The following is a 14,423-nucleotide window of genomic DNA, read 5'->3' on the forward strand; positions in this document are numbered from 1 at the left end:
AGCCCGAGATTTCAAGAAAAATAATTCATATCAAAGTTTGCTTCGGGTTGATTGCAATTTTCTCTTGGTGAAAGATGGACATGGATACCAGTTCAATGATATCTTTGAATGTTACTAGTTATTAGGCTTATGGCAAGACAAATGACTTGTTATATGTGAAGAATGCTTGAACCTATTGTTCTCCGCTAAAATGAGTGGGCGGTATTGGTTCATTTGACAATAGGTTTTGATAATATTTTAAACCATATTATTAGTGAGACACATGTCTGCACTTCATGCTAAAATTTGTAGGAGTTGTATGCCTTCAAAGATTATACAAACAAGGTGTTCTCAATCAAGTAATTGATGCCCTTAAGGTAATAACATGTCACATTCCAATTTCCGGATTGTGTGGTTGATTTCATGACAACATAAACCATCCTGAATGAGAATTACAACTAAAGATTAAAGTTAGTGCCTTACCACTACTTCTCATTGCCGGATATTTGGGAGACCTTTGAGGTCACAATATACAATTCAACTTGTATTGGAGTTGTCGCCTGGAACTATCGTTGACAATAATAGTTCTTCCTCACATTGACAAGCGATGGTGACTAAGTCACAATGGAGAAGTATAAGAAGATAAGTGTGATCGAAAGAAGTAGAAGAAATGGAGAGGTAAATGAAAACATGTTGATTGTGTATGGAATCACCATGCCAAGTGGCATTTAGCTGATGGAAGAAAGGCAAAATAAAAGGAAGACGCAAGGTGTAAAACAGACATACGATGACCGCAGCGGTGAGGAAAAAACTAGCTTAAAATTATCGGGGCTTGGAAGCACTTCGGTAACAATCAAAGGGGGAGTGATAGGATTCTTATGATGGGGTTTCTCCCAATTAAGGATCCTACTCAAATGCGTCGGGAATACAACATACTCCCTTAAGTGTTCTTTTAACGGTCTCAAATCAAACTTTATTAAATTTGACCAATTTGGTAGAAAAAATGGCAACATTTATGACACTAAATTAGTTTCACTTGATTCATAATTATATGTAATTTCATAATATAATAATTTGTTGTCACATATGCTGCTAATTTTATGTAAAAAGTTGATCAATTTAAAAAGGTTACACTTAAGAAAAACCTAGACATACAAAATATGGACAACGCAGTTGTATCTATGTATACATATATTTAGGGTTATTATTGTACACATGTATTCTCTCGGGATTCAGGAGATATGAATATATAAATTTATCTATTCTACTCCCTCCAATAAAAAATGTGAGAATATTCAACCATTTCATAAGTTCACTTATTTTTTATTTGTATTTAGTCTAGTTTTATTGTACAGGTTCACTCTTTTTAGTTTGTATATATCTAGTTTACTTTATCAACATCCAAAAAAAATTAGTAGTGCACGGAGGAAGTATATCTTGTGATCATTTCGTGTCTTTTCTTGTGTGTTTTACCTTTTTTTTAGACTTCTTGTGTGTTTTACCTGAATCACAAATATAGGCCAATTTGGACTTCAGAAACCCATCGGGCCGTATTTGAGATCAAAATGATTTGAGATCAAAATGACTTATTTCTGAGATGTTGCCCCAACTGCAACCAACTAGGACAAAGGCTCAATCACATCCGGACTTGCTAAACCCAAAGGCCCACAAAGCCCGTTACACACCTCCATGCTCCATTCCTGCCGTCCTTCTCTCCGCATCTCTCCAAAAAACGAACCTTAAACCCTCCGCCGCCGGGCGCCGCCGCCGCCTCCTCCTCCGCCGCCATGCGCCGCGTCGTCCGAGCTCTCCGCCCCTTCCAGACGCTAGCGTCCCCGACCACCCACCTCCCTCCCCCCATCCTCCGTCTCCTCTCCACTTCCTCGTCCGCCGCCGGCGTCTCCTCAGACTCCGACTCCGCCGCCGCCCCCGAAGCTGATTTCAACAGCGCCGACTTCTCCCTCCCGCCCTCGGACCCCGCCCCGGCCTCCGCCTCCGCCGCACGCGCGCACAACCCCGTCTCCGCGCTGCGGAAGCTCCGCTTCGACCCGTCCCTCCGCGCGCGCGCCGACGAGGCGCTCTTTGGGGAGAATAATGCGGGTATGCGGGTGCAGGACCCGGTGGAGGAGGAGCGGTCGCGGGAGGTGGCGCTAGCGCTGCTCGAGGCGGCCATGGAGCCGCCCGACGAGGACGAGGAGGAGCCCGGGGAGGTTAGGGAGGAGGACCAGATGTCGCTCTCCGTCGGGATCGTCGGCGCGCCCAACGCCGGCAAGTCGTCGCTCACCAACACCGTGGTACGTGGGATTTATGCTCTTGCGTTATGTGTTCCACGCTTGTTTCAGTAGTAGAGTTTATGACTCGGGTTGCATAGTAGGAGGCAGAGCCTTCAGTCGCTCGGTACTAATGGGAAATGTAATTGTCCAAACTCCAAACTAATGCATAGAAACAAGCTAATAGTAGTGTTCGGACATGGTTTACTTAGTAGGAGTGTCTAGCTTGTTATAAGACCGTCAAAAGCTACATGTCATTCTACGATTTGGAGAGAATCTGCACCAATGATATACCTCTCTATTTGCCCATTTCCGATGTCATTTATTACTTACTAGAGTAACATGATCCATTCAAGACCAATAAGGGGCAATGTTTCTTCTTCTTCTTCTTCTTCTTTCTAAACATGTATTCCTATCGTAGAAGTTCTACAAAGACATCTGTTCAGGAATGAAAGGAATGGTTCAATTGATGTTTGCAGTCCTGCCAATATGATGCACTTTCTTGTGGATGTATTTCTCGTAGAGTGGGGCCTTATGTTTCCTTGTTCATATCTGCTAACAGGTTGGCTCAAAAGTGGCTGCAGTCTCCCGCAAGACAAACACAACAACTCATGAGATTTTGGGGGTTCTCACAAAAGGAAAAACTCAGATAGTATGTTCTTTACCAAATATCTGCTTGTATTATGTTTGACAAATAATTAGAGCAAGTCCTCAAAAGGGAAATTTTCCTTGACAAATAATTGGAATTTGGAAATGAGTTTGATGCCATCTAGTGCTTGTATCGTATCTAGCAAGTTACTGACTGCATAAGAAATCCGGTTACATAAGTAGCGCAACTAGATTTTGGCTCTTTGCATCTGTTTATTCTATGAAAATTAAGAATTTTATAAGTTTAATGTAAAGCATTTTTTTCATCATAACATATTAGTACCAATAATTAAATACCTGCTACAGAAAATGCATTCCAGAACCGTGTTCAAAATTTTCTTGAAGTTTGAGTTGTTTTCAGCTGATAAAATTCTCTGCAGTGCTTTTTTGATACCCCAGGGCTCATGTTAGGGCACCATGGACTTCCTCATAGGGATGTCACAGTTCGTGTGGAGAGTGCCTGGAGCTCAGTGAACCTCTACGATTTACTAATAGTCATGTTTGATGTCAACAGGCATCTGAATATGTAAAGACTCAGTCTCGCATCAGTTTTATTTATTTGTTTTCCTCTCATGTTCAAGTTTCGGATTATTAGAAGGTCATTATAAGGACATCACTTGACCATGTATTCATTTATGCAGGCCTGATTCACGAGTAATAAAGTTAATCAAACGATTGGGTGCCGAAGTAAATCCAAACCAGAAGCGCATATTATGCATGAATAAGGTTGATCTAGTGGAAAACAAAAAAGACTTGCTGCAAGTTGCAAAGGAATTTGAAGATCTTCCTGGATTTGAGAGGTACCACTTGTCTGCATTGGAGTTTACATTGCCTTCCATTCTTCATATGCCTGTTTAAAGTTGTTTGGAATGTTTGTTAGGTACTTCATGGTATCTGGACTAAAAGGCAAAGGAGTGAAAGATCTTGTTCAGTACTTGATGGACCAGGTATTCTAATATATTCCCAACATTCAGTTTACGTTCACGAATTGTCAAATAGCTGCATTCTCTTTACTTGGAAACATGCTTGTAATGAAAATTAAGAAGATATCAGAGATTCAAGAAAGTTAGATTCCGAGGTCTTCTGTTTCAAAATAGTTGGAGGGGTACCGTTGTGTAGATTGAAATGGCTATATCATGTTCTGTTTATCATCCTATGAAGGCAGCTGCTTGAGATTAGGAAATTGGGATATAATTCTTTAAAGAATTTTAGCAGATATAGCATTTAGCTCTGCTTGTATTTCTTGCTCCCACCGTTCCATAAAAAAACTGACCAATTGAAGTTACTGAACAAAATAACCTTTATTTTATATGATTTGACACTTCACTTGAAGTAAAATAAAACTTCACTTGTGTCTCGTTGTTGATGTAAACTGAATCTGAAATGCTTTGTTGGTTGATAACTAATACTCCCTCTGTCCCACAATAACTTGCACAACTTTATCTACATACCACACATTTTAGTTATAGATACATCCGTATCTAGAAAGAGTTGAGCAAGTTATTTTGGGACAGAGGGAGTAGCATTAATGACAGTTTATGATTGCCTTTTAGGTGCTTGTCAGTTGCGAAATAGAAACATACGATGAAATAACTCATTTTTTGTCAATACTAGAAATGTATCTCTTCTGTGTAGGCAGTGAGAAACTTATCTCTTCTATGTTAGGCAGTGAGAAGACCTTGGGATGAGGAGCCAACCACAATGACTGAAGAAGTCATGAAAACCATATCATTGGAGGTTGTGCGGGAGAAGATGCTGGATCATATTCACCAAGTAATTCTTCTAAATAATTCTGTTTGGGAACTGAGCAATCGTTGAATAAGATGGAATTATTTGCTAAATATGAGTTTCTGCAGGAAATTCCGTATGTAATTGAGCATCGTCTGATGGATTGGAAAGAGCTAAAAGATGGTTCTCTTAGGATAGAACAGCACTTCATTGCACCAAAGAACAGCCAGCGGCAGATTCTTGTTGGAAAAAATGGCTCTAAGATCGGGTAACATTCTCGTTTGCAAACATGCTCACATGTATTAGCATGACAAGCTCTTTCTATGATGAAGTGCCTTTCTTTTTTTATATCTCCAGTTAGATGTATCACGAGAATTATTCTTGTGCGTGTTTCATGCTAATTTGTTGGCCTCTGTAGTGTAGGGCCTATTCAGTTTACACCTACAATCAAATGTAATCTTGTCCTTGCTTGATACTAATGTTCTGTTTTGGAATAAACGTTTCAGGAGAATCGGTATTGAAGCCAATGAAGAGTTGAGGTCCATATTCAAAAGAGATGTCCATCTGATGCTCCAAGTTAGAGTTGCTAAGAAGAGAAATTCTTGAACAGATCACCAGATTGTGTGAGTTCCCCGTTTTATTTTCTGTTTACCCTCTTTTTTCAGTATTTTAGCAGCTTTAGTAGGAGAGATAGAAAGATTCAAAAGGATTGCAGTTCACTTTTTTTAAAAACACCAACTGAATTATATTTTTAGTTATCTTGGTCTCCATTGTTCTTATGATTCAATGCTTGATCACATTGTCGCAATTAATATATGTTACTTTGTGCAGTTGTAGCTCATGTATAGACAGACAGCTGCCGAACTGAGATCTGCACCGCAGTGCTGGCAGAATGGCCCCCATTCACGAGACATTTGGTTGCGTGAGCCTATGTTTGGACATTGGATAAATCAGGTGCACTGAATACTTTTGATGGCACATCCACTTTGAATCAAGGGACCTATCCTATATATCAGCACTCAGATGCGAGCAGCGATTTTCAGTACAAGATTGCTTGATAGTAATATTTAGCACGATGTAGCACACAGACAAGGACAACAATTTGCAAAGTGGCGAGCCGCACGGCCGAGTGTATGCTGTGATATGGATATATCTACCTGTATTTGGTTATTGAGATTTGTAGTTCAAATAAGTTGTTCCTGGGCCTGACACTGATAGACACACTTATGTAATCTAAGGGCAACAACGAAACATCTAGGGTTGTGTCTTTTGTCAAATTCTACTTTCTAAAACAGAATTACTCTGTATTTTTGAAGAAAAAAAAACAGAATTACTATGAGTTGATTTGCTGGAAATTTTCGCGGAACAACAGTAGGAAGAACCTAAGGGTGTGTGGTAGCTAGGGCAGATTTTTGGCTCAGTGGGACAAGCTCCATATGTGTGGTAGCTAGGGCAGATTTTTGGCTCACTGGGACAAGCTCCATATGTATTAGAGCATCATCTCTAACAAGAGCCTGTAAAAGGCCGAACCGGAAACTTGTAATTCAGTCCGAACCGGAAACTTGTAATTCAGTTTTCTGAAAATGTGTTTTCGATTTGGTAAAACAGATATTCTGTTTTACATGTTTGGTCTGTGGGGCTCTGTTCCGTGACAACAACTTCCGAACTCGTAAAATCAGGGGTTTTCACATGATCACGGTCATAAATAATCAAATAAATAGTCTTGAGCACACAATAGTCATCTAAATAATTACAACAAATGAAAGAATGTCTCAACCAAATTACAACAATAGTTTCAAACAATAAAACAAATAAATAAATGTTTCAACAATGGTTCATCTCACACATACATGAATGAAATGATAGTATCATGTTTGCCGACGGCCATGGAGCCTGAAGTGGTGCATTTTGAGATCATAAACGAGCTGAGCATGAGTATTGGCAGCCTCAATCTGTCCATGTGTTTTAAGGAAAGTTTCAATGCAATCGGGATTCCTTTGGGGTTGCACTCGGGTGGCTACGTTGTCATAGAAACATGACAAACTTAACCCTCTTTCATCGTCGATGATCATGTTGTGAAGAATCACACAACAAGTAATGATGTTGACAAGGGTTTTTTTGTTCCAAAACCGAGCAAGCCCTCGAACAATAGCAAACCTAGCTCGCAAAGCACCAAATTCTCTCTAAATGTCTTTGTGGGTTGCTTGTTGAGCTTTGGCAAAATGAGCTTCTATTTTATCTTGGGATCCTTCATGAACTTCACAAAAGTTTCCCGGTCCGGATAAATACCGATAGTATCCCATTGTATATTCATTATTCATAACTTTATAGTTTCATGTGGGTGCATCATCGGTTGCTAGTTTGCAAACAAATGGGATCTATATAAAGCGTTGATGTCATTGAGTGTCCCGGCAAACAAAAAAAACAATGCCAAATCCACAAATCATGTGATGCCACGGCCTAAGTACAATGGTAAGATCTTTGGTTTTCCCACAGTACATTCCATGCAATGCATTGGGACAATTTTTTCATGTCCAATGCATACAATCAACACTACCAAGCATACCAGGTCAACCCCTTTTCTCATTTGCCTTCATCAATCTTTTTGTGTCATCTTCATTGGGGGCTCGAAGATACGTTGGACCAAACAATTTGATAATCATCCGGGCGAACCTACACACAGACTCGGTGGTTGTATCTTCACGAATTCGAAGATACTCATCGGTGTAATCCGCAGAGATGCCATACGCAATCACCTTCATGACAGCCCATATTTTTTGATAGGCGCTAAAACCCATGGCTGATATCATTTCTACGTTGCTTGAAGTAATTTGAGTTTGCTTCGCAAGCCTTGACGATTGTGATGAACAAACTACGATGCATGTGGTACCTCCTACGGAATAGATGGGCGGATAGGTAGGTATCTCGGCGAAGTAGTCATCCCATAGTTGCGTGTTGCCAAGGAGGCGATTCCGTTGGATGTAGTAGCGTCCCATCACCGAGCCGCGTCGCTGATTCAGCAAATGCGCTTGGTCCTCCAGCTCCTTGATGGCGAGGAGGAGGATGGCGGTCTCGGTGTCATCGTCCCGGAGCAGGTCGCCGAGGTCTGAATCGTCCGAGGAGGACGAATCAGACATATCAGCGTCGGGGAACTCGGCTCATCCTCAATTCGGCCGGCTCGGCCGCGGGCGAGCGGTGGAGGTGAAGGAGGAGACACGGGCGAGATGCGGGGAACCAAGCAGAGCTCCACGTCGGCGAATTCGGCCGAATCGGGAGGCGCGATGGCGGCTGAATCTTGTGGCAGCTCGAAGAAGTGGGAAGAGAGCGAGCGGTTGGTCGGGCTGAACCTTACACGCGCCCTAGATATGGATTCACGTTCCGTTCGGCCTTTCGACCCCTACTAGTAAGGGTTGAGTTGCGTCTTCCGGATGGGTCTATAAAAAATTTTCAGGCTGGCCTTGTTTACGGTTACTATGCGCCCTTTCACGAAATGAACCTGTATACTTGCAGTTATTTTACAGTTTCCGGCTTTTTACGAGCTCTGTTAAGATGCTCTTAGCCCGTTTGGAACGAGCTTAGGGCTAATTTTGGCGATTTGTTTGTTAGTTTGGGTTGCATCACTAGGGCCAAATTCTGGTGATTGGTTGCTTGCGGTTAGGGATTTTAACGGGATTGGATTTTTCTATTTCTATATCCTTTACTATATATTTTTATAGTACATTTGGATCGGAGCAGATAATGATCGGATGCGGATTTAAATATGAATTATATAGGATTGTGAATATGGAACGAACTCAGATCGAAAGGGGATGGTTGAGAAATATATAAATAAAATAAGAATTACATCTCTTTTATGATTTAACATTAGAATATCCAAACCTGCACACTTGTTCATATAATAAAGAAAGGTACGTGCAAGTAGCATAGATAGTTGGGTTAATAAACTAACTATGTTGTCTAGACATTTGGGGTTGGATTATTTTATCAAATTATCCTCTTTGAGAACCTCGGATAATACACAAAAATATCAGATAATATCTATCAAACATTATCAATATCATATCTGCTACATATCCAATGGATATCCTCTTGACCAATATCCGCATCTGCATCCATATCCAGCAGATTTTAAAAGTGAATACCATATCCTTAAAAAGGGATGCAGATTCAGAGCGAAGATTATCAGTACCATTTACACCTCTACTTGCAGTCTAGCCCAAATGGCATTGACGATGCAATATTGGATGTTTGGTGCCATCCAGGCAATGGTTGTGGTCACGTCTTCTCTCTACTCGTGATATTATCATATAGTTTATCAGTTCATAAGCAGATTCTCTAACTATTACGAATGACAGTTCATTAGCATAATCCCTAGCTACTAAGACTGGAAAAAAATGACAATTCATAATCATAGTCCCTAGATACTATGAATGGTGTTTAACATTACAATACAACGGTAATCATAAAGGAGTTCAGCAAAGGGGGAGTATAGGGGAGTTTGTTCTTCATCTCTTCTTCTTCGATTGTGGCATTTCCTCTGTCCCGCTACATTGCATTTGCCCATAGTTACCTCTATGCTGACACTCCAACCTCTTTTTCTTTCAGGCTTCGTTGTCACGTTGCTTCACGCTATGGCTGGTCTCAACTTGTCCAGACACAACAGTTTGTGGGAAGTAGTCATATTGGCCCCAAGCTAAGGTCCAGTTGTGAAGAATGCAACGAGTAAGTACTAGTTTGACTTGAGCCTCGTAAGTGTGGAAGGGTTTTTGATCAAAGATCTTAAACCTATTCTTCAAAGCAGAAAAAGCCCTCTCAGTTGTGACTCTAAGGCTTGAGTGTCTCAAACTGATCGACTCTTTAGCATTCAGGGGCATGTTCCTTGCACTGAACTCGTTGAGATGGTACCTTATTTTTCTGAAGAGGGTAGAATCCATGTGAAAGGACACAGATGCCGCCTAGAGGAGGAAGGGGGTTGAATAGGCGGTTTAAAACTTTTACGATCAAAGTTTAAACAAATGCGGAATAAAACTAGTGTTTAATTTATCAAGCACAAAACCTATATAACCAGGGTTCACCTATATGCACCAAAAACTTATGCTAAGCAAGACAAGTAACTATATGATAGGAAGATAAATAACTTCAAGCACGAAGGCTATCACAAACTAAAGTGCATACATAAAGAGCTAGGGTATAGAAATAACCAAGATGACGCGGAGACGATGATGTATCATGAAGTTTACACTCTTGCGAGTGGTACTCTCCGTTGGAGTGGTGTGGAGGCACAATGCTTCCCAAACGCCACAAAGGACTCACCGTATTTTCCTCGAGCCTTTCACCAAAAGGGAAGTACTCGATCCACTATGGAACCTTGAGGGTGGTCACCGAACCCGCGCAAAACTTAGAGCAATCTCCACAACTTAATTGGAGATCCCAAGAACACCACAAAGACCACTAAGCCATCTAGAATCCAAAGACCTAAAAGGAACAAGCTTCGGGAACAAGCTCTCGAAGTGAATATCTCACAAAATTTCACCTCCACATACTACCGTAGAGAACTCGAACCGATGCACCAAGTGCAATAGCAAGAACAACACTAAGATGCTCAAATTCTTCACTCTTAAATTCCAACAAAACTACTAAACCTATTGAGAAAATAAGAGAGGAAAAATAAAGAGGAGAACACCAAAATTTCCAAAATCTAGATCTTAAGAATTTACTAACAAAGCGATGATTTTGATTGGTCAAAGAGTGAATCTAGATCTCCTCTATATTTATCTCAAATAGATACACGAATCGTTGAACGAAGAGATAGATTGTAAACTTACACAAAATATCAACAATGGAGGAATAGAGCTAGTGAAGAGAGAGAGAAGAAAGCTCACGGAAGATAACTCCATTTTAAGCTCAGCACGTTTTCCACCTGTTGAAAAAGGACCGGTTGTACCGGCCAAGTGGGGCGTGGTACTACTGCAACGCGCGACGCAGCGCATGCGAGCGAGCAGCAGGCGCACAACGAAGCAAGCGAGGCAATAGGGCGAGCAAGCGGGCGGCTGAGCAAGCGACACGAGCGGCGCGGAAGTAGCAAGCGAGCGAGGCCAGGGAAACGGGAGGAGAAACGGGGGCCGCGCACGCGACGGACGCGCGAGTCAACGCGGGTGAGCGGCGCGAAAGCGGGTCGAGCGAGCGGGGCGCGCCTATACATCGCCTATTAGCATGCGTTTGTATGCATCGCCTGAAAGAAATCTCGCGCCTGGACCCTCCTCCAGCGGACCGACGCAAAGTGACCGGGCCGTCCGCGGCGACGTAAACCTGGCCCAAATATGCGTTAGGTTTACGTCTCCGCGGGCGCTCCGCGGTCACGCCGAGCGTCCTCCTTTTCCTACCCTGTCCCGCAAGTCAGGATAGGGAAATCGACCGCTTCGATTTGCTTCTTTTCCCATATCTTTGCTGCCCTAGTGCGACGCCACCACCCCAACCCCACCCGCTGCCGTCCCGCCGCAGCGCCGCAGTACTCGTTGTTCGGCTTAGTTCTCGCCGCGCGGGAGAGCAGGATCGTACTCGGGGTTGGCTCCGACACGTACCTGCCGGCTATTTTGGGGCTAAACGTTGCCGGTTGTGCCGGCCTTCCGCGTCACCCATGACCTGTTCGGTCAATTGCGCCGGTAGGTTTCTTGTCCTGTTTTCGGCGCTATTGTGCGCGGCCATTGATCCACAGTTCGTACCCACGCAGATGGACATGTGGCAGATGCTGGAGAAGTTCCACGCGGAGGTCGTTGACTCCTCTTCCGACGAGGAGTCCGATCAGTCGACGCAGATATTGTGAACTACTGCGGCCTCCATGATCCACAAGTTCACTTTAAATGAGGGGCCGGTGCACCGGGGCTCTGTCAAGGGCCGTTCAAAAAACCTGCCGCACAACAGAGTGGAAGGGCAGCTCCGAGTCCACAAGGACTACTTCCACCTCACCGATCCGGTATTCAAGGAAAAAAATGTTCCGGCGCCGGTACAGGATGCCAAGGGAGCTGTTCATGGTCATTCTCCGGGCCGTCAGACACTACGACCTCTACTTCCAATGCAGACCCGATGCAACAGGTGCGTTAGGCTTCACCTCCTACCAAAAATGCTCCGCGGCTATTCGCATGGTCTCATATGGAATGGCTACTGATATATTCAATGAGTATCTTCAAATGGGTGAGAGCACCTGCCTTGAGGCCATGTACAGGTTTTGCCGAGCCGTGATTGCCGTGTTCGGACAACATTACTGTAGGGAGCCAAATGTTGAGGATATAAGGCGGCTCTTGTCTATCAACGAGTCTAGAGGGTTCCCAGAAATGATTGGCAACATAGATTGCATGCACTGGAAGTGGAAGAACTGTCCATTTGGATGGCAGGGTGAGTACAGCGGGCATGCGGAGGGACGGACTGTCATTCTTGAAGATGTCATATCTCAAGATTTATGGATTTGGCATTCATTCTTTGGCATGGCCGGTTCCAACAATGACATGAATGTGTTGCACCGATCACCGGTTTTCAACAGGCTCATGCAAGGCAAATCTCTCCGGGTGAGCTATGAGGTCAATGGAAATGAATATGATAAGCCATATTATCTTGCTGATGGCATCTACCCTGACTGGACCATAATGGTGTACAATGTCCTTAATCCAAACTTACGAGGAGGTTTGCCAAGATGCAAGAGGTTTGCAGGAAAGATGTGGAGCGCGGATTTGGTGTGCTCCAAGCTCGGTGGGAAATTGTTCGTCACCCGGCAAGAACATGGTCGCTGAAGACCATGCATGAGGTGATGACATGTTGCGTGATCATGCACAACATGATCGTTGAGAACGAGCGTCCTGATGGCCGCAATGAGAACCACTTGGAATTTCAAGATGAGCTGGTTGCGCCACTCCCTAGGGGCTTTATCTTGGGAGAACTATCTGCATATGAATGTAGAAGTCACTGACGACAACATATGCAAACGGCTGCAGACGGATCTGATTGAGTATCAGTGGGAATTGGCTGGCCATGAAGACCATGCCTAGAGGAATACTATCTTATTTTCATGTAGACTTTTTAAAATTTGGATGTAATAACTATGACTTCGTTGAAACTCTTTATTTTGTTGTTTTCAAACTTCATAATACATGTGCGCGAAAATACGTCGGACCGCTGGAGGCACTCCAGGTGCAAACGGACACGCGAACAAAAACGGTCTTTCCCGCGTCCGCCACGTGATGCAAACGAACGCTCGCGGACACCGATTTGCATCGCGCCGCTGGAGATGGCCTTAGGCTATTCGCTCACGGAAAGTAGTATCATTTTTTCTTCAACGTGTACACGATATGAGTCGTAGCCGAATGCCTATAACGTTTGATCTCTTCACAGCGAAGGCCTAGGTTTAAATCTTAACCTGGACACTTTTGTCCAAATTTTAAATCTGAGAAAACTTTAAAATTCCAAATCTGAGTAAAAATTAATTTTGAAAAAATACTTTTTGCTCAATTTTTTTTTCAACTAAATTTTTGCTCAAAATATTTTGTGTTTAATAAAAATTTCGCTCAATTTTTTTTTTCAAAATTATTTTTGCTAAAAAAAAATTGTTCAAAAATTTATTCGCTCAAAATATAAAAATGTTTATATTTCAAAAATATTTAAAAATTTAAAAATGTAAAATAATCGAACGAGAAAACCGAAGAACCAGAAATTAAAAGAAATAAAAAACTGAGCAAACAACCGAGAACCAGAAAACCAAACCAGATTTAAACACCGAAGAACCGGAAAAACTGTAGCGCTCCGTTCGCTAATGGGCCGCAGCCCACCATGTTCTCCTACGTGGATGGTTATTTGCCATCCCTAAGCGATGAATAGGATTTCCCAGCGAGCAGGGGAGGCGGCCTTGGCGCCCGTGGGCAGGAGGTGACTTGGAGCGGGGTGCAGGACTGGGCCGGGCCGGTAGTACCGGTGCGCTATCGATGCATTGCCAGTGTTCGAAGGCAAATCTTATACACCGACCAGGTCGGTGTGTACGGCATGCCGCACACCCCTGGTTGGGTATAGGCCCCGACACGTTTAAGCTTTTTTCTTCTTTTTCTGTTTACTGTTTTATTCTTTTCTCTTTCTTTTTTTGTTTCTTTTTCATGTTTTCATGTTTTCTGTTTTCTATTTCATTTTTTCCTTTTTATTTTTCTTTTAAATTCGTAAAATTTTCAAATTTAAATATTGTTTAATTTGAAAATTGTTCAAACCTTAAAATTGTTCAAAACTAAAAAATGTTCAAATCTAAAAATGTTCAAAATTGAAAATTTGTTCGTATTCAAAAAATGTCCGTATTCGAAAAAATGTTCATATTTGAAAAATGTTCAAATTTAAAACATGTTTATGTTTGAAAAATATTCAAATTTTAAACAAAGTAAGGAAAACTTACATCGTAGGCGGGTGGACGAGCAGGCCGGGGACGAGGCTGGAGGCTATCGGCGGTGAGGGTATGCTTGAGACGCGTGTAGCTCGTGGCTGGGGTAGGCTTGACCGCCTCATTAAGAAAGGGGTAACGGCCATGCCTACGCCCGCGCCCCGACATGACCAACGACTCCTCGTCGGTCCGCATGCGCAAGGGGTCATCCACATACGGGTGATGAGACCTCACCATGTCGCAGTAGTCATCCTTGGTGGCCTTGGCATTGCTGTAGTACCAGGGCTGAGGAAATGCGGGATTGGGCTTAGTCTCCGTCCGCATCATGTCATATACATGGGGATCATGAATCTCCTCCCCCGATGGTGCCTCGGTCAACTGCATCGCGAAAA

The 14,423-nt window shown here is 42.9% G+C and overlaps 1 protein-coding gene across 3 annotated transcripts; it reads left to right on the top strand.

Annotated features, from left to right (window-relative positions):
- Positions 1 to 1,766: 1,766 nt before the first annotated feature.
- Positions 1,767 to 5,991, top strand: LOC124683085 (GTP-binding protein ERG). 3 transcript variants are annotated; one of them, XM_047217659.1, is made up of 9 exons: positions 1,767 to 2,273; positions 2,812 to 2,901; positions 3,278 to 3,423; positions 3,539 to 3,697; positions 3,778 to 3,844; positions 4,563 to 4,670; positions 4,754 to 4,893; positions 5,132 to 5,248; positions 5,457 to 5,991. In XM_047217659.1, exons 1-8 carry the CDS (start codon positions 1,767 to 1,769, stop codon positions 5,229 to 5,231), a joined length of 1,317 nt encoding a protein of 438 aa, XP_047073615.1. In that variant the 3' UTR covers positions 5,232 to 5,248; positions 5,457 to 5,991. The 3 variants fall into 3 exon arrangements, with proteins under 3 accessions (XP_047073615.1, XP_047073616.1, XP_047073617.1); XM_047217660.1 differs by having other exon boundaries at positions 5,132 to 5,243; XM_047217661.1 differs by lacking the exons at positions 3,539 to 3,697; positions 3,778 to 3,844; positions 4,563 to 4,670; ... (1 more) ...; positions 5,132 to 5,248; positions 5,457 to 5,991 and having other exon boundaries at positions 3,331 to 3,406.
- Positions 5,992 to 14,423: the final 8,432 nt, after the last annotated feature.

Source organism: Lolium rigidum, chromosome 1 (assembly GCF_022539505.1).
Source record: "Lolium rigidum isolate FL_2022 chromosome 1, APGP_CSIRO_Lrig_0.1, whole genome shotgun sequence".
Lineage (NCBI taxonomy): Eukaryota > Viridiplantae > Streptophyta > Magnoliopsida > Poales > Poaceae > Lolium > Lolium rigidum.